Source organism: Lissotriton vulgaris, chromosome 1_1, assembly GCF_964263255.1.
Source record: "Lissotriton vulgaris chromosome 1_1, aLisVul1.2, whole genome shotgun sequence".
NCBI lineage: Eukaryota > Metazoa > Chordata > Amphibia > Caudata > Salamandridae > Lissotriton > Lissotriton vulgaris.
The window spans coordinates 1,777,743,432-1,777,763,930 of NC_141685.1; the positions used below are offsets into that span (position 1 = coordinate 1,777,743,432).

At 44.0% G+C, this 20,499-nt stretch overlaps 1 protein-coding gene across 1 annotated transcript in view; it reads left to right on the forward strand.

The window, feature by feature from the left end:
• The first annotated feature begins 14,702 nt into the window (after positions 1–14,702).
• DBX2 (developing brain homeobox 2) overlaps positions 14,703–20,499 on the forward strand; it is a 50,118-nt gene continuing 44,321 nt past the window's right edge. The window contains exon 1 of the mRNA XM_086937977.1: positions 14,703–15,015. Within this exon, the coding sequence (XP_086794103.1) occupies positions 14,703–15,015 (313 nt within the window). The remainder of the gene's footprint in view (positions 15,016–20,499) is intronic.

Here is a 20,499-nt window from a genome sequence, read left to right on the forward strand (position 1 = left end):
TAGAAGTGTGCACTTGCGCTATGGGTAGGCTACCCGCTAGACAGAACCATGCTCCCACCACTGTGCTCCTTTGGTTCATCTGTACATCTTGTATAGCAGAGCTATCTCTCAGATTGCACAGACATTTCCTTCTAAGGCATAGCCCCCAGGCTACACTGCTTCTATATAATGACTGATTAAACATAAGTCAATCAAGTGAGCATGCCAGGATCACAATCAGAGTCAACAATGAGCTTAGGATTTTTCCTTTTAAGATCAGCCTCAGCCCTTGCTAATTCTGCTCTGGCCCCTCTTTTCCAGTTTTCTGATTGACGCTGCATCTGGAAATATGAACTCACATTGGCTGCTTTGATGACTTAAATTGGTTTCACTGATACAGAAAATCTGCTTTTTGTATTAGTGTTACGTCTTTATATACCCACTCACCCTGTCTTTTAGATTACACATATATTTGTTTCTACTGTCTCTTTCCCTTTATTTTTCATTCTTTCAACCTCTTAATCCAAACACCAGGCTCTAAAGGACGCATCTTTACACCTGGACCCCTCCCCGCCCCCTAAATACGACCCTTGCCCAGATTTGCTGACAGATGATCTGGGTGGTACTGATTTAGGGGCACTCTCCTGAACAAGGCCGAGAGGCTTGCAGGCTGTTTTCGTTCCTGTGTTTTCTTGCTCTCTCTCTCTTTCACTTTCCATTTCCCCTCAAGCCTGCACGCTCCACCACCTCCCCACTCACTCACTAAGTTATCACTTTTGTTTTTAATTAGGAAATATTCTTGGCAGTTGCTGACGTGCCTCTGGCTTAGTTCTCAACTTTTGTAAAGTGACTCAACTATTCTTCCATCTCTCTTTCTTATCCACGCACTTTGTCTTCTTATCTCTGCTTTCTTTGTGTCTTCTCCTTCCTCTCTTTGCTGCTTTCTCATCCCAGTTTCTAAATGTTCCCTCTTCTAGTCTTTCTGCCTCTGCTCTTAATTTCTCCTTTTCTCTTCTCCCTCCACTTTCCATATCTAATTTTCTCTACTTTTCCTCTCCCTCAGCACATGCTCTTCACCCTTCCTCTCAATTGTCTCTCTACCTTCACCCTTCACCCTTCATCTCACACTTTCACTCTCACCTACTCTTGTTCTCACCTTTTCTTTTCTTCCTCTTGTCTCATTCTCTTCGTTTAATTTTTTTTATCTTCCTCCATCCACACTTCGGCTCTTACTTTTTTCACTCCTCTTGGCTTCTGTAATTTTCTTTCTCTTATTTAACTTTCACTATTTCTCTTCAGTTCTTGTTTTATCTCAACATTTCTCTCCTTTATTGTTTGCCATTTTTAGTTGGACGCCGACCAGATACAACACAACATCTTGAGGACATTCTCCCCTAGTGTCCGTCCGATGCTCGTGTACTAATTAAATTATGGGTTTCCAACCTCCACTACCCCATTATTTATGGCCCACTCCCCCATGACAATTTTTTTTATGACCAACAAGCATGAGAACAGGCAGAAAGAAGTTGCCAGTAGTGCAAGTACAAAAAAACTAGAAGACATTTTTCATGTTAAAATCTTTTTTTAATCAGGTTGTTCAGTTGTATATAATGTCGTCTTGGTTTGTATAACAAAAATGCTTAACACTTTTTATTATAACTTTTCAAAATGATGCGCAACAGCCACAATGCTCTACAACATAGAAAAAAGTTCTGGCTAAACGCATAAGGTCCCAAAGGCGAGACCTATTGGCTATGCCAATGCTTGTCCAGTCTAGATTTCCACACTCCCTTCTTGTTGCATCATAGTTCTTGTAGTCCTTTCTGTCTCCAAACCCCGGCCAATCACATCCTGGTGGCAGTACTCCACTCTTTATCTTGATTCCTTTGATTCTACACCTTTCTGACCTCTTAAGTCTGCATTTTGGAATTTTCTCTTACTTGGCCCTTTCTTATATTTTCTGATTTCCCTGGTTTTCCCTTTCCAAGTCCCAGTTCAACCTTCCCTTCATTTTTAATTCCCTAATTCCTTGTACCTGCTTTAGTGGAGTGGTGTGACTCACTGGTTAGAGGCGGCAGACCCGGAAGCAGAGAACGGCCCGGGACCAGGGTTCAATTCCCGACGCGGCAGGGTCGTGGACCAGGGTCAGCGGACTCAATAATTCTCGGCTCGGTGCCTACTCTAATCAGGGATCACACTCGGCAACTCTGGGCATTAGTTGCCTCATCTCTACAACGGCCCCCCACATTCGCCGGGGATGCCTGGTTTCACCTTGGAGATACCCAGTAGGGACCATCTCACGGGGATAGCCAGGACGGGTTCCCCAGCGGTCTACAGTGCCAAGACGCCTCAGGGCAGCAGTGCGCTTTACAAGACACATACATTTACATTTACATTTATTCCTTGTACCTTGTTCCCTCCCTGCACGTGTGTCCCTTCCTCCCTGAGCCTCCTGCTATTTCTGCCTGGTGAGGCCTGGGTGCAGCTGCTTGCAACTGACCTTGCTGCTGAGTCAACATTCGCTTTGTTTGGACCTGCTGCTATTACCCACATTTGCCCTTTGATTTCTTTTGTCATTTTTTTGTATTCCATGTTACAGTACTGGATAGTTATGTGCATGTCTCTTGATCTTCCTGTCTCTTTGTTCCTGTGTTTGCCTTATGCTTAGTTCTGACTGCATTCATCCTTATGTGTCTTTTGTGTGCAGATTCATTGTCCTGTATTCTGTGTTTCTGTTCTGATTCCTGTCCTCTCCTAGTTAGTGTGCAGATTTACAGAGTTCACAGTTCTGTGTATTTCCATCCTGTCCCTGACGCTTCTTCCAGTCCATCTTTTCTTTGAGCGTAGTTCCTGTTTGTGTGTACATTCCACTGCTTCCTATTATCTTTTTGTGTGTTTATATTGTTATTCTGAATTTCATTGCTTCTAAGGATGCCAGTTAGACCTTAAGGTTTGTGCCGGAGAACCACTAGCACCTCCTTGTTATGTTAGGTGACACTTGTAAAGCGCACTGACACCGGAGGTTTCCTGGCGCTGAAAGACAGAGTAGGTGAGTGTAAGGTCAAAAGAGGTAGAATTGACCTGAGTAGGGGAAGAGGTGGGTTTTGAGCAATTTCCTGAATTGAAGAAGAGTAAGGCTAGACTTAATGGAGAGAGGGAGGGAGTTCCAGTTAGCGGGGGCTAGATGGGCAAAGCGACGGCCGCCAAATTTCTTGGTTTTGATTTTGGGGGCGGCTAGCAGATGAAGATGAGCAGATCGAAGGTTGCACGTAGGTCGGTGTGGGGTGATAAGTGTATTCAGGAAAACGGGACTAGTGCAATGAAGGGCTTTAAACATGAGACAACCCAGTTTGAAGGCCGCCCTTTGTTCCGTAGGCAGCCAATGAAGTCTGTGGAGCATGGGCTTTGCCGATTGCCACTTAGGAGTTTTATAAATGAGGCGGGCCGCCTGGTTCTGTACTACCTGGAGGCGACGAGACAGGAATTGTGGAAGTCCATAGTACAAGGAATTGGAAAAATCCAATCGGGATAGTACCAGGGAGAGGATGACCTGAACCAGTGCAGCATGAGGCAGTAGACGGCTGACTTTACGAATTTTCCGGAGTTGGTGCATACAGGAGGAGGTCACAGCACCTACTTGGGCTTTGAGATAGAACTCGCTATCAATGATCACACCCAAGCTTTTTACAGATTTGGCCTGGACTGGGGGGGACATCAACTCCACAGGCCAAAATTGCGGGCCCCAATAGGTAAGACTAGATCCAGAGAGAAGAAGCTCTGTTTTCCCGGGATTTAATTTGAGTTGGTTGTAATTCATCCACTGTTGAATGTGGATCATGACGGTATGAAAGTTACTGACGGCATTCGGGGAGTTAAGCGGAAAAACAATCTGCAAATCATCAGCGTAATTGTACACTGTGATGTTCCATGACTGAAAAGAGTGGATCAAGGGCCGGAGGTAAAGGTTAAACAGTAGGGGCGAGAGGGAGGAACCTTGGGGGACTCCACAAGACGTGGGGGTTTTGTCCGCAGTGTAAGGACCAAGGCGGACAGCCTGTGTTCTTTCAGTCAGGAAGGACTCTGTCCATTTAAGGGCAGACCCCTGGATGCCGGCCTGTTTGACACGGTGGATCAGGATGTTATGGTCTACTGTGTGGAACGCGGCCGACAAATCCAGCAGTACAAGGGCTTGAGGAATCCCCGCATCAGCGTTCCTCCTCAGTGTATCCAAAACCGCTAAGATGACAGCCTCGGTAGAATGACCCGGCCGGAAGCCGGCCTGATTAGGCTTGAGGTGGCAGGAGGTCTCGATAAATTTGAGAGGCATCAGGTGACATGGGCTTCTATTAACTTGGAAAAATAGGTTAAAAGGGAGATGGAACGATAGTTGGAGGGTGCCAGGGGATCCGCGCCAGGTTTCTTGAGGAGGGGCAATAGGATAGCCTCCTTAAAAGATCTAGGGACAATATCACTGCTGAGGGAGCCATTCAGCAGGGGAAGATACAATTTGGTAGATTGAGACAGATGTTCCGCAAGACCGAGTGGGGGCAACAGTCTCTCGGGGAGCCCGATTTGACCCGGGTCGCGAGTTCCGCTAACGTATTGGAATTAAGAGTGGGGAATTGATTAAAGGATAGTGGGTTGTTGGGGGAGGTGTCCAGGGGTTGAGTCTGAGGGGAGGGGAGTATCGAGTCCTTGATTTTCGTAATTTTTTCAATAAAAAAGAAATTGAGGGCGTCACAGGTCTCTTGAGTAGGGGTCTGAGCTGGAAGGGTTCTGTCGTCTGTAGTCAATTCATTCATAATTTTAAAAACCTCCTTAGATTTATTGTCCGCTGACGACAGTCTGTGAGAAAAATGGTCCGACTTAGCTAAGGAAATAGCAGTTTTATATTCTCTGCGTGCAGCAATATATAACAATCTAGCTGAGTCAGAGTAATCGCGTCTCCAAAACCGTTCTTGCTGACGCACCCTAAACTTGTGCTGCTTAAGGTTGTCAGAAAGCCGTCTATGGGAATTATGATGTCTGGTGCAAGGGAATTTAGTAAGAGGGGCAAATTGGTCGCTGGCCGACTTTAGCCAAATACCAATATCACCTTCTATTTCATCAATGTTGGCAGGGGAGGTGATAGTTGGACGACTATTGGCCAAAGTGGTAAGAAACCCTTGGGAGTCATATGATCTCCATTTGCGCGATAGGCCGCCAGCCATCAAGGGGGCAGGAATCCTGCCAGCGATGGTAATGGTGGTATCTACACGGTGATGGTCGGACCGAAGGCAGGGGGAGATAGATGGTTGAGAAAGGGCTATGTTATAGGTCCATATCTGGTCGAGAATGTGGCCTTTGGTGGGGGTTGGAGAGGAGACTTTTTGGGACAGGTTCAGACTGTTAAGAACTTCAAAGAGATCTGTGGCATGTGAACCGGCATTGGCATCATTGAACTATTAATTAAGGTCGCCAAAAAGGGCGAATCTAGAATGCAGTGTAAGCAGGTTAGACAGCTGTTCGCTCATAATAGTGGAGAAAGATGGCATAGGATATGGGGGCCGTTAAAGAAGTAGGAACGTAAAAGTATGTTGTCTACTTCGGGAAGAATGAGGGAAGATGAGGAGATAACATCGAGGTGCTTCGATATAATGGCCGCTACCCCGCCCCCCGGCCGATCCCCAGGACGGTCAGCATGAAGAATGTAATAATCGGGGGGGAGGGCCGCCAAAATGTCAGGAAGGGAATCTACACTTAGCCAAGTTTCTGTTAGCAGGAGTATATCAGGTTTATTAGTGGATAGCAAAATGTAAATATCGTCTTGGTGTTTTACCAAGGAACGAGTGTTCAAATACATCACCGTAACAAGAGTGTCGCACTTGGCCAGTTTGGGCGGAACTATGGGTGTGTAGGGGAATGAGCGCGTGAGGCCTGCTATATTTATGCGCCTGATGGTTGCAGGGGATGGTGGGGGATAGGGGTGCTGTAGCTCCCTGAGGAATTTGGCGAATAGGAGATAAATTGCTCAGCATGGTTGGCCCCTAGGCCCAGTCTGGCGCGGACGGGCGCAGACAGGCTTACCTTAGGCGCACCTTCGGCGCGCATCCGGCGCGCCCGCTGCGCTCGTCTGCTGCGCTTCCGGGGAGGTGGAAACATTTGTACTGGTCAGGGTGGGAGGGCCGAGCAATTGTTCTACTCGCCCTCTGACTCACCCAAGATGGCGGTGGGAGTAGGAGGAGCAGCACCTAATCGGCTGCTGAAGCCTCGAATGAGAGCGCTGGCGTGGGCAGGAGGTAAGAACTGCCTCGTGAAGGATTGAAGTCTTAAAATCACAGCAATCACAGGTTATACAATTTTCCAAGTAAAATAGCGCTACAGCAAGTAAAGTTTTACAAGTTACAATTTTTACAATTAAAATGACGGTGTCCCCGGCTTTCAGCCTCAGGGACCTTATGCTAGGTTGGTAGTCTGTCAGGTAATCCTTCTTAATAGAAGATGCTGGGTGTCTACATTAACTCTGTGATATTAATCTGAACCTTGCCTTCTTGTAAGACCTGTTTCACATCACAGAGAGAGCATTTCAAAGGAGCAGACAAACTATTGTTCATGATAGTATGTCCATCATTTCCCTGCCTTTCCCTTCCTGTTATTTGTACTCATATTATCTTCATAGTTTCCACAGCAGACTTCCCAGTTCCCTAGCCATGTTTTTTTTACTCTGCTTCATTCTTAAGCTTCTGTCCTGCTTCCTTCCCTGCTATCAGGTACTATTTATATTTCAGGTACTATTTAAGAACACCCCTTCACTGGAAAACCTTTGTCATTGCATAGAGCAAGCCCCTCACCCCGTTACCTTACCTTGTCCTGAACTTTTCTAGTCTCCTTGACAGATTGTCCCGAACTTGCTAGATCCCTAAGATGATCTGAGATGTTGGCCTAGTGTGCAGAGTCTGTTTTTGCCTATATTACTTACATTTTATTTGTATATAGTGTTTATTTTTCATGGGAGCCTCTGTTGATGATGCAGAATACCAGTGACGTGCATGCAGTATTTGCGTCATGTGTTTTCTGGGGTGAAGGTAGGTTTAAATAATTTTTATTAAAGTTAATATAATCAAGCAGTGCTGTTGATTGCAGAGCAGAAGTAGCAATGAGACAATGCATGGCCTTTACGGGAATTGCAAAGTAAATTTTACAATAGGAGTCCCAACTTCCCACCCTCCTGCCCTCCTCCCTGACAGACTAAATAAATTCAAAAGGAAAAAGGAAAAATTCTCCAGGGTCCTATTCTGTTACATGTCGTCACTCATTCCTCCCCACTCCTATGCACCGGCCCCCCTTTCTTAGAGGCTCAGCTGGTAGTTTGTAGCTTCTCCACCTCTGTGTCTTGGGCGGCGGATGGAGTGGGGTGAAAGTAGAAAAATAGTTTTGTCAAAATACTTTGGGTCCATTGCAGTTGATGCATGATGAAACAGGAGGCACCAATGTATAGGCTATTGTTATCATAAATCTTGGAGTTGCCAAGTGTGAAGATAGCTTGTAGTTTTTGTTGGTATCCAAGATACTGGGAGATGCGTCACTGTGTTTTCTTAGTGTGGAAGATACTTCTAGTGTGCTGGTTGACATGCAAGATCTCAGTCCTTGATTACCCATCTGTTGTCTTAAAATTGCTGCTGGGGCATCAATTTCCTTGGGCCTTATCAGATTGATGTTTGTGTCATTGTTCATAAGTCATGCGCCCTGTCTTTGTGGTGCTTGCCCTTAGATGGTTGCTCATAATCCAAGCATCTGTGGTGAACATGCGTCTCCCTCATTAGAGCACTGCAGAAAATACTCCCTAAGCAACCTATGACAGCCAGGGCTCTAGTGGTGAGAAGTGTAATTCTGAGTCACCTGGACTATTGTAATGCCTTGTTATTGATCATGAAGCTTCAAAGAAATCAAATGATATTGGCAAAGATCGCCCTAAAGAAGCCACGTAGATATTCTGCCCCTGTGTCCCTCAAAGAGCTCCACTGGTTTCCAATACCACAGAGAATACAGTTCAAGTCTCTATGTATTGTTTTTAGGACTCTGCATGGACTAGGGCCGGTGCCACTGCAGAAAATATTTGTCTGGTATGCCCCCAAAAAATATCTTTGATCCTCTGCGGCCCATCTTGTTAGCACACCCAGAATTTGAACCTCTAGGTTTGGAGGTAGAGCGTTTAGCTCTCCATACGATTGTCTATGGAACGAACTCCCACCCAATCTTAGGAAAACAGAAAAATCCCTAGACTTTAGGAAGAAGCTTAAAACCTGGCTCTTCCCAAGGGTGTGTAATGCAGAACAGTCATCCTAATGGTAATATTTGCATATAGGGGAGCTAATGTGACCTCAGCGCCTGGATACCCGTGGGGTGATAGTGCGCTTTATAAAACTGCATTACATTACATTGTGTTGAGCATTTTTAGTGTAGATTATTTCCACAGATGTGTTAGAAAATGTCTGGATGGGGTGGGGCGGGGCTGGTATTAATATACACACAGCTCAATCAATCAATTAATCACTCAGGGGTTTCTATAGCGTGGCCACTCACCCGTGAGGGTCTGAAGGCGAAGGGGGGAGGACTGCTGATCTGTCTGGGTGTGGAGGTTCAGTCTAAAAGCCAGGCCTTGCGGTCCTTCCTGAATAGGGTTAGCTAAAGTCTCAATGTTTCTGTAGTTTTTCTGATTTTCTATGGGATGTTAAGTTTTTAAAGGGTTGAATTACCACACCATCAGGATGTAGCAGTACAAATTATAGTGAGAATCAGCATTGTGTTCAAATAGGGTCAGGGGGAAACATCATATGACCTAGTGTATAAAATATGTCTTGGTAAATATTACACAGTCAATCAACCACATTAGGTAGCAATGAAGCATAAGTCCCTGCTTAATTAAAAAAGGTGTTCACAACACTTGGAGGGAGTATAAGCATGAATATGCCTTCATCACTAGAACTAGGCAAGCTCACCATCTCTGGTGGATCTTGGCACATCCACAGCAAGCCAGGACACCATCAAACTGCAGATAAAGAAGTGTTAAAATAAGACAAGATAGCAGGCCTTTTCCATCTATGCATCCAGGAACAGGAACAACATCCCTGGATCCATCAGGACCACCACAATGCTGTTTCAAGTTAGGAAAGAGTTCAAGACTCACCTCTTTAAATAACAGTATATCACATCACAATGCATTAACTGTCTACAGTCCAATTTCCTCTCTACTTACTCATTGAATGTATGCTTCTTTGACCATATATAGAACTTCAGTGCCTTTTGGATGGGTCTGTGTCATAGAAATTCCACATCCATACATAGATAATACATACGTTCATACATACATACCTCATACATACATACATACATATATACATACATTCGGTAAGGTTGGTTGAAGGGTCAATGTCTGCAGAACGGTGAAAAAACTAGTCCCACAGGTCACGACACATGACACATACCTATCTCTTGATCAATTAGAGCCTTCCTGAAATATGTTATTTGCTGCTAGTGTTAATAGAACATTACTTTGGGGGACTCAGTTATGACTATTGTGTCGGATGATAGCTACAGACTGTCACAGAGGAGTAAGCATGCAGCGGAGCAGTTGGAATCGACTATTGGAGCACGGTGGTGATCAGCAAAGCATGGTCACTTTCTCTGGCTGTAGGGGGGGGAGATCAAAAGCAGGCCAGTCATTGGCTGGCGCTTTGGTGCCTCTGCCACCCTGCACATATTCTCTGCAACAGATACTTAGGCCAGTCTGTGTCTCTCCCCCTTGTCTGCTGCACAGCGCGCCTGGCTTCACACACTTCTTTTTATTCCCGGGCGGTATGAGGTTGGCTCAAAAACAGAAAACAGAAGAACTTATGGCCCCCAATTTTAAGTCAGTATTTCTCATTGGTGGGGAAAAGCAATGACAGGCTTCACCTCAGTTATGGCCCTGCCACTGCCTCACTGATTATGTGCATGATGTTAACCATGTGTCAGAGTTTGAGAATGAAGAGAAAGCTGGAAGTAGGTGACGGAGAAGACATCAGGCAACAAATGTCACTAGACTATGACAATAGCTGGCTCCATATCACAAAAAAGTTCCCGGGTCCGAAATGATACAGGGGGTTCAGCGGAGGGATAGGTGTACTTGGACGGGCAAAAGAGGAATCACTTTTTAGGACGGTTCCACTCACACACCAGACACATATATCCTATATAGCTGGCTCCACACATATATCCTAATATTTAAAACCAAACAAGGGAGGGGAAAAAAAGGACAACAACTAATATGAACTGGATAACAGTACTATTTATAAATTGAGCTAAATCTAGAAATAAAAACCAAGTATGAAAAATCTAGGCCTTTGATCCACCCTAGATTCTGAATGCATCTGTCTGCTTTCATGTCGAGGAATCAGATGGAGAGCAGTCTCTTGCAACCCTGTGCTGTTGATCCAACATTTGTGATACTGATTCTCCCAGATTAAGAAGACCTCTAAGATATATTAGTTAGACCCCTAAGTATTAAGTCATTTGTCTTGGGTCCAAGATACACATTTTGTGTACTCCTTCACTCTACCTTTCCTTGTCATCTGGTGCAGCCATAGCATATTTTTGATCATTAAGAAATATCCTACCACCACACATAGGAAAATACTTTCCTAGTTTCACTATTCTCTTGGTGGATGGTGCTGGGTCACTTTAAAAAAAATTCTCCTTTGTTACTTTAAGGATCCCTTTGACTTTTTCCTTTTGACCTCACAGCTAAGACTATGACAGTATGGGTTTGGTGAGCAGAAGGGGGGGCGGGGGGGGGGGGGGGTGGCACATATTCACCTTCAGGTGCCCTACAGTGCGGGTTTCTGGCTCCAAATGACACCAGCAAAGACGCAATGAATATACTGTCTACCACCCACCACATAGCTCTCAAACCCTTGATAAATAGCATCTGATGCCACCAGTGCAGCTTAGACCTGCTTAAACTTGGGTGATTTAGACATTGATGAGTGCAGACATCCACCAAAAATTGGTAGATGTTCTAGATGCTTTATTTAGAGTCTATATCCAAGAATGCATTTGAATAATGCGTAGGGAACATCTGCCAACTTTTAGCACATGCCTCCCATCTGCCAATCTCTAAATAACCCCCTTCATCCTCACAGTCCAGAATTCCTGTTGAAGAATGCATGTCGGAAGAATTATTAACCTGAGTTGGTAATTATAAAGCATGGCATCCACCCATTGCTTAATTTGTGCCGGTGTTTGCTGGTTCTTAGCGCTAGCACTTATTTGTAAACACCAGTACTTATTTATAACAGTGTACTGGGGATGCTGTTTGTATGTTTTTGAGCATATCTCATGAACGATGTATTCAGTATACTTAAAAAACATGAATGCAATAACTCCAGGCCATATTTACACCGTTATGTGAGCTGGAACAGTCAAAATGTCAAATGCAAAAACCACAGTTGATGGACAGAATGCATAACAATGTCATACATTCACCCCAGTTCAGAGATCTGGGCCTAAATCCATCGTTTTTTTTGCACTCCATACCACCCCAGTTCAGACATGGCCATATGCAATTCAGTCTGACCCTGTGCCTCATGGGAACAGTCCAGCCCGAACTGCCAAGCCATGCCTTCCCTGGACCGGAAACAAGCTTCCGAGGACCGGTTTCTGGCATTCCAGCCGTCTTCAGCCCGGCTTGCTTGAATCCAGTGGTGTGGAGAGCATGGGACTCACGTCTGAGCATACCCATCCCTCTCGGGGTGACAAATGCAAAAACCACAGTTGATGGACAGAATGCAGAACAATGTCATACATTCACCCCAGTACAGAGATCTGGGCCTAAATCCATCGGTTTTTGCACTCCACACCACCCCAGTTCAGACATGGCCATATGAAATCAGTCTGACCCTGTGCCTCATGGGAACAGTCCAGCCCGAACTGCCAAGCCATGCCTTCCCTGGATCGGAAACAAACTTCTGAGGACCAGTTTCTGGCATTCCAGCTGCCTTCAGCCCGGCTTGCTTGAATCCAGTGGTGTGGAGAGCATGGGACTCACGTCTGAGCATACCCATCCCACTCGGGGTGACAAATGCAAAAACCACAGTTGATGGACAGAATGCAGAACAATGTCATACATTCACCCCAGTACAGAGATCTGGGCCTAAATCCAATGTTTTTTTGCACTCCACACCACCCCAGTTCAGACATGGCCATATGCAAATCAGGCTGACCCTGTGCCTCATGGGAACAGTCCAGCCCGAACTGCCAAGCCATGCCTTCCCTGGACCGGGAACAAGCTTCCGAGGACCGGTTTCTGGCATTCCAGCTGTCCTCAGCCCGGCTTGCTTGAATCCAGTGGTGTGGAGAGCATGGGACTCACGTCTGAGCATACCCATCCCACTCTGGGTGACAAATGCAAAAACCACAGTTGATGGACAGAATGCAGAACAATGTCATACATACACCCCAGTACAGAGATCTGGGCCTAAATCCATCGTTTTTTGCACTCCACACCACCCCAGTTCAGACATGGCCATATGCAAATCAGTCTGACCCTGTGCCTCATGGGAACAGTCCAGCCTGAACTGCCAAAATGTCAAACTTGTATTGTTTAATGGTTAGTATTTGGCAGTGCTGGAAGGGACCAATCACAGAGACCTCCTGAGAAATTCCTACGGCCCTGACACTTGGATTTTTTCAAATTAGGCACTTCATTCACTCACAGGCATCTTCAAGCTGAGCCTGACTCAAATAGCAGAAGGAAGAGGCAACCTGAACAGAACAAATATGTTTTAAGGGACTTTCTAAATTTGCAGTGGTCCTCAATTTTCCACAAGAGGAGAGGAACATCATTCTATACAGAAGAAGCCTTTACAGCACTAGTGTCCCCCTTCCCTAAATCTACTAATTTGGAGGACTGAGAGAAGAAAGATTGAGAACGAATTGGGCACTTTGGAAAAAATCTTGATAATAAAGACTGGCATAATCTGGCTTTGGTTTCATAAAAGGCTTTGTTAACTGAGCATAAAGTCTTATGCTGAATCATTTGAGCTAGTGGGAGCCAATACAGCTTACGCCAAGCAGCAGAAAACCTATAAAAGTTCCTGAAATGCATAACAAGTCAAACAGCCATTGTTCAAACTTCATGGAGCTTACGTAGAGCTGTGTCTGGAAGACCTAAGTAGCAGGCGTTTGGCGAATCAAGCATAGGGATGATGATGATGACATTCAAAATGCTGTGTTTTAAGAGTTCTGAGATGAAGGAAATATTTTTCTTCAAGATTTTCATTTTCAATTAGCACAATTTCATCTCACCGCATTTACCTGGATGGTTAACCTACGTTCTCTGTCCAACCAGAAGCCTAAATTCCATTCCTTAATTACTTAATTGGAGTAGACAGATCACCAAGACAAGAAGGCCAACAATCTCAGATACTTCAGTTTTACAGGCATTAAACCTAAAGAATTTTTTTTCCATACTATGTAGAATGGCAGCTAAGCATCTGGACATCTCCTCTCGAATTTTAGAAAAGGACCTATTTAATCTCAAAATCAATTGGATATCTTCTGCATAACAGACTATTTGAAACCTAAAATACTTGATTAAGAAAGCCAAGAGGTAGAAGTAAATATTAAAGAAAATGGAAGTTAATGAAGGACCACAAGTTAAATAAACTGGCCACCAGTCCATTAACGTCTGTCTATGTGAGCATGTAAGTGTGGGATAAAGGTGTCTGTGTGCGTGTGTGTGTGTGTATGTATATGCTCACATAAACGAGTACACCTGTCTGTCTCTGTGTGTATTTATGTATAAGTCTCTATATATCTATGTGTTTCTTGTGGATGTTTTTTGTACAGGCTTGTGTAGAGGGACATGTATGTACCTGTGTAAATTATCATATGCATTATTGCATAGGTTTCCTAAATTAAATGCCATTTGTTTGGCCATCAGGACTTTCCAAGACTAATTCGGAATGTATTATTTCTAAGTTGCACCCTCAAAGAAGAAAGTCAGATGTTATCTTAGTTGCTCGAATCTTAAATACGAAATAAAGTTTGCTTGATGCGAAAAGCTGTATAAAAACAGCAAAAGTACCAGAAATATAAAATGAAACAGCAGAAACGACCGTTTCCCGGCAAGGTGCAATTATAAGACCTGCATTTAAATTTATAAAAATGTGCTAAATCAAAAACTAGTCCCTGTTATGGCAAGGGAGCCCACCTAGGCCTTTTAAATAGATTCTCAAAGTTTATGCCAGGCACGTAAAGAATCGGAATTTGGATTTTCATGAACTCCATCACAAAACAAACTAGATTAATTGTGATGCGGAAGTTCATTTAAAAGCTTAGGGTAGCTTTCTGCGGCCCCACAGCCGCGCACAGCAGCTTATTGTTGCCCACGTCCATCATTTTTAGTCCATTTCACACAATGAATGGCCTGGACACACCTTCCGCCCAACGAGGGCCACTTGCCTTATCTCAATAGAGAAGCCATTGATTCCCCTGAGCCATTGCACCACAGAGTGGAGGCGCTCACCCAAGGCAGGCCTTTTGAATGAGTTGTCCCCAAAACATTGAACATTTCCAATTAGCAGCTGGGAGAGGGATTGTCGCGGGGCAATGGAGTGAATGAAGCTGCTGACGGCCTGGAAAGTAAAAGAGGGGAACTCAGCGCGGGGGACGATTCTTCTTCAGTGGAGCCCGTGACGATGACGATGATGCCCGCCAGCAGCCCCCCTCTGGACCTCCTGGGATGCTCTACCTTCGCCCGGACACCGGGATTCGGAAACCTGGGCAAGAGTTTTCTGATCGAGAACCTGCTGCGGCGCGGTGGGGCCGAGCAGCGGGGCCCCGGGGCCCGCGCCGCGCCTGCCAATCCACTTCCGCTCAAGCTCTGCCCCAACGCGGAACAAATCAGCCCCTCGGGGGGTCCGTACGCGACAAGATGGGTCTTTCAGCTTGTTAACCCCGGCGGCCGGCTGCCGGCGTTACCTGCAGACGGGGACAGGGGCTTCCGCTGTCTCACAGGTGAGCAATGGATCGAGGTCCAGCCCCGTGCAACGCTGGCAAACCCTTCGAGGGCGGTACCCTTTCTATTCACGAATCCATAACACAGAGCGGGCATATTTACACACTTTGTATGACCGTACCCACTCCAGGAATATTAATAAAGGGACAATGTATTGTTTTATTCTTTCTCTTATTCTTGTTGTTTCTTGTCTTCTTTCCGGCTTTGAGTGGATATAGCAATATAGCATGTGAAAATATGATCCCCTTTTCGTTGTGGATTTGTTATATGTGTTTTTTTTTACTTTTGTGGTGTTCTTTTTTCCAATGCTAGTCTTGAAGATTGGTTGAGCATTGATCAGGCCCGTTTGTGCTGCTGGGGCGCTCTGTAAAGGTCCCACAGCATTAGATTTAATGGCAGAGGAGGGAACTCTGTGGTAGAAAGAGTAAGAATCAGGATGAGCAGGCGAAGCATTTCTGAAGTCAACCTTCCACCTAGAACACGCGGTTGAAATGTCTCTTTTTTAAAAACATTCTACCGCATAAAAAGAGTGGAAATAGGCATTTTAAGTTCCTATAACTTTCTTCCTCTATTACAAACTTTACATTGTGCATCCGTGGCAATTTGTTTGTGAAAAGCCCCTCTGCCATCTGAGTCTAAGACACTTGAATCAGAACTACACCAACCCAACACGGTGGTGCTAAGATAAAAAAAAATCCACAATTTGTATTCCCCAAAAAATGGAAGTACAAAATCTGAATTTCCAATCTAAAAAGAAGACTCCGAATAGAGTAAAGTTAGAGGCGCAGAGATGCAAGAGAAAAGGCAATGTTCTGCTTTCTAACTAGGCCCTGCAGTGCTTCTGATGGTAGACTTTAGGGGGTCAGAACACCCTACATCAGCTTACACCGTCGGTAGGCAATGGGAGGTGGGAGGGGGTAGGGACTGGGGTGGAGTGGAGAGGGCTGAGCTGACCTGTAGGAAGCTGGATTCAAACAAACTTGCTTTCTGGAAAAGCACCGTTTCGGTTTATGTATATTCTTTAAATCTTTGAGTCAATAACGGGGTTGCTGCTGAAAAAAGTGTGAATTAACCTAATTATTTGGCTCCTTTCCCCCACTGTGATATGAGAGATGTAGGCGGCAGGACAGGAAGGACACATCTCCCAAGGAACTGAGGGACGTGTGAGGGAGACAAACGTTGGAGCATTGCAGCATTTAGGAGGCAGATGAGGTTACAGAGGGGTATGCTCGCTCCTTCATCGAGGTGTTAGATGTGTGCGCTCTTGTTGATTTTATGGCTCTGCTATGGCTGTAGCTGTTAACACCAAACTGTCTGCACTGTAATGCACTCTTTGTGAAATGACAACAGTTTTAATCAATTTGTGACTGGCGATGTGATGTCTGGTTTCTCTGTTTTTCAGTGCTTAATAATAATAATCAGATATTGAAGAATACATGATTGATAAATAGAGGTGAAGGTCAGCATGGACACACCTGCAAGTGAACAAACAATGTTACGTCCTCAGATCTACTCCACAAGGGCTTTCTTTTAATTTTATTATTCTTTGCTGGGTAATCCATTCTTTGCTGGGCAGTTCAGTTTTTTCTTTGACTCTTTCTTTCCTGGTGCCAGTGCTCTTAAGATAACTTCATAGTGCATTAGAAATGAGTCTGCGAATGTAATGTGTCTTAACACAAGACTAACAGAGGCTGACCATAGGTTCTGCACCTCAATCCCTACCACATTTAATATATTTTCCTGTGCATCCTCTTCCGGCACTTGCCGCCGTTTAGCGCCACAGGAGACCAGAGAAAACGGTATAAATCCAAATGGAAGGTGCACCAGAAATGAATTTAATATGGAAGTTTTCAGTCCATCATCTTCTTTTATTTATTCAAAATTGTTGCATATGAATTAAAATCAGCCAACCTGTTTCGTTCCTGTCACACTAGGAACTTCATCAGGGCTTCATATATTAAATAGTGTGTTCACAGATAATCAGTATGAATCGTTGTATCGTCACCAACGCAGGTCCCGCTGCCTGCAGTCTGATGTAATGCGTCTTATTTACCCATTAGAAGTTAAATCCAGTGCTAAATGGCCAGGCCTGAAGCACACATTATTGCTAGGCCACATGAACCTTGTCCTTGACTCTAATACAGTCTTTAGCTATCATCTGGAAGGCCACAGACTCCTGACACAAAAGATCTTATGTGTTCTGGTCTTTGGGAACCACTGACTCCTTTCTTTCTGAAGTTGTGCATCACATAGACACCACTTTGATGAAAAGGAGGCATTTCATCGAAATTTAACTTACCAAGTTTACATTTATAGATCCTAGTCTGTGGGTTTTCCATGATTAGAGGATCACTGATCATATCAGCTATTTATCCTCACTAAAAGAAACTATCTATATTTGCATATCGGATTTGTGAAATGGTAGTAGCCCGTCCTCCACCTACCTGCAATCGGATTCACACTAAAATAGGAATATTGTAAGTAGTATTGGCATTAGGGTAAAAACAGAAAAGTTTCACACTTTTTCATAAAAAGAAATGCCGCAAACAAGCACTTCTCCACTCACCGGGACTCATTCACAAAACTTATTTTCAGTTGTAAATGAATATTTGCGAATGGTAACAGGTTTACATTGATTTAGTAATGGATTTACTGTTGCAGATTTCTCCACTATGAATATTGCTATATTCTTTTTTTGTGAATCGGACCCATAATTTTGCAGCTGTGCAAACCTAGTGCAAACTGATGCTGTATTTCTTTGGTGTTACTTTATTAAAATACATAAGTGGTTGTGTGGTATTTTGTCTCAGTGGATTACTCTTTCCACTCTGGAGATATCAGTAGGGTGACCAGGCGTTCCCGATTTGCCCGGACAGTCCCGTTTTTTTGACAACTGTACCGGCAGATTTCAGGAAATTAAGCTCATGTCCCGGTTTTTTGAGAGGGTCGGCTGAAAAAGTTGGGAGTTTTTTTTTAATCTTTTGCAAGGCAGGGATAGTTAGCAGCTGTTATAGGGGAGCAATTTAAATAACAGGTATGCAACTGGCTTTAAAAATGGCATTTTATGAATTTTCTTACTGCCTTTTCTGTAATTTTCTGCTAAGGAGCACTGTCATTTTGTGCACTGTGTTGAAGTAAAATTGTAGTTCTTCTTCTATTTTTGCTCCTTTTAGTTTTCAACATTATACGCTCACTTTAGGGTTGTGAAAAGTGTGCTCCATCTTATTTCGTAAACAGCCATAATTGTGCAAAACGAATTTAGTTCATTATCTTGGTGCAAAATCGTCATGTAATATATATAGTTTGTTAAGAAGTTTGTTAACTTTTCTTAATTCAGAAGCAGTAAGAACAGCATAAAACGGATCTCTTCCAGCATAAAACGGATTTCTTCCAGCATAAAACGGATTTCTTCCAGCATAAAACGGATTTCTTCGTTTTATCCTAGTTAAGAACATTACTTTTTTCCTCATTGCTTCGTTTTTTAAATATATTCAAATGTTTTCTTTCACGATCATTCATTTCACCTTCTGATAGGAGTCCTGCCGAGCTTGTTGCTCGTGCTCCAAATGCGACCTTTAAATCTAGCAGGCTTACTTGAAGCATAAACATTTTGATTAATATGGCCTTCGATGGTTGATTGATCGTCACTTGTGTTTTAAGGTCTTATGAGGTTTGCTGCCTCAGCTTACTGGCAAGCTGTGACCCCAAAGTGCCGACAGCGAAGGAGAGATACTAGTTCTAACTGTTCATTGCGTGAAACCCTGGCGGGCACGATGCACACTGTAAGAAAAGTGGGCAGAGTAGTTTGACAAACACACCTGCATACAATTCTTTGAAAATAACATACAAGCCGGATCTATTGGGTGAAAAATATATCTTCCAGGTTCATAATTTATATTCTTACATACATGTCCTAAAACATTTTGGGGCTCCACAGAAGAATCTCCTTCACCATTTAACAATTTACTCATGAACGGAAATTACCACCAAATCAACACTCTGAAAATGAATGCAAACTCTTTCAGCATACGAAGGCCTTGGTTCAAACATGGACTCAATCAGCATTATTTTTTGGGCTAGAAATTATTTTTCCAAAATTTCAAATTGAGCAATTGTCAAGAATGTAAGTTTTACACAACCTTCAGAAACACTCTCCACTGAGAGAATATTCTTACGTCAACCTTTAGGAAACATCCCTAAATAGATCACCTACTTACTTTTTGCATCCCTCAAGGAGCATGCATTCGTCTTTCTAGTGTTCTCCTGCTGCTAACGTCTGAAGGGAAAATCACAAACATATAAAATAGAACAAGAATAGAGGGGAGGACAAAGTAAAATTTCCAAACGTAAGCAAAATAAGCTATGTTTATGTTCTTTATGGAAAGTAAGACACGTGCAGTGCATCATAAAGAAGTGGGGTGGACTTTCCTGGGCGGCATCATATGTTAGCATCAGAGTGCTCAAAACTACCAAGTGTAAGGGACAACTTTTTGATGGAGTACGCAGAGTAACCAGCCTGAACCACTGAATGATGCTAGCTAAGTATTTTACATTTGAATTTGATGAGGCCGCATTGAAGGCGTAGTAATGTGTGAATTTGTGTTTCACCTGAACTTGTATATGTGTATCCATGGATACCTAGTCTCCATGACGAACTCTCTTTCCATGGAAAAGGGATCTGATATAGAATGTATGTTGTTGTTGAGGAAACTGTGATGGTCAGTTATAATGATCAGTTGAAGGTGGCAGACAGAGTTTCTTCTCAGGCATAATCTTGGAGATATTTTCACACACCCTGCGAGGAGCATTTCTTCATGTGTGCAAGATTATTCTGGATTTCACACTGGCGACGATTGGCCTGTGCTACTCAGGGCACCTGTTTCTGTACTTGCTTTCACCTTCCTGGGTCTGCATTTCTGATTCTTCAAGCTCATCCCGTACATGATTCTGCCTACATCTGTGCGTGCCTTGTCAACTTCTCCTGCTGTGCTTGACACACATTTACCTACTTGCTCTTTCTTGGTGTTCCAGCTCTAGATCAGCATGTATTATCTCTGACAGTGTTATCATTCTTTTCAGACTTGTTTCCGGTATATGGTACTTCTGATTTCTTTTGCACGCTCTCCCTGTGACTCCACTGTTTATTTTTAAACAACATACGTGGCTCGCCGCCCACGCGCGAGAAGTGATTGGTGCCAGCACTGCGCGTGGTGTCTTTCTCAGCTTTCTGTGAGCTGTTCTTCCCACGCTGCCTGTGCCATTGCGTTTTCAGGAAATATTGGTCACATGCACACACACACATCCTTGTTGGGTGGCTTCATGTGCCTTTCAACGTGATATCAACCCAGCGCAGATGAAGTTAAAGAGTGCACTGTTACTGTAGTGTTTTTAACAGAGAGTCAATGGGCGCAGGGAGTGGAGTGAGATGAGGTTGTTAAAATCATACGTCAGTTTGTTTTGTCTCGGGATCAGACATCGAAAAC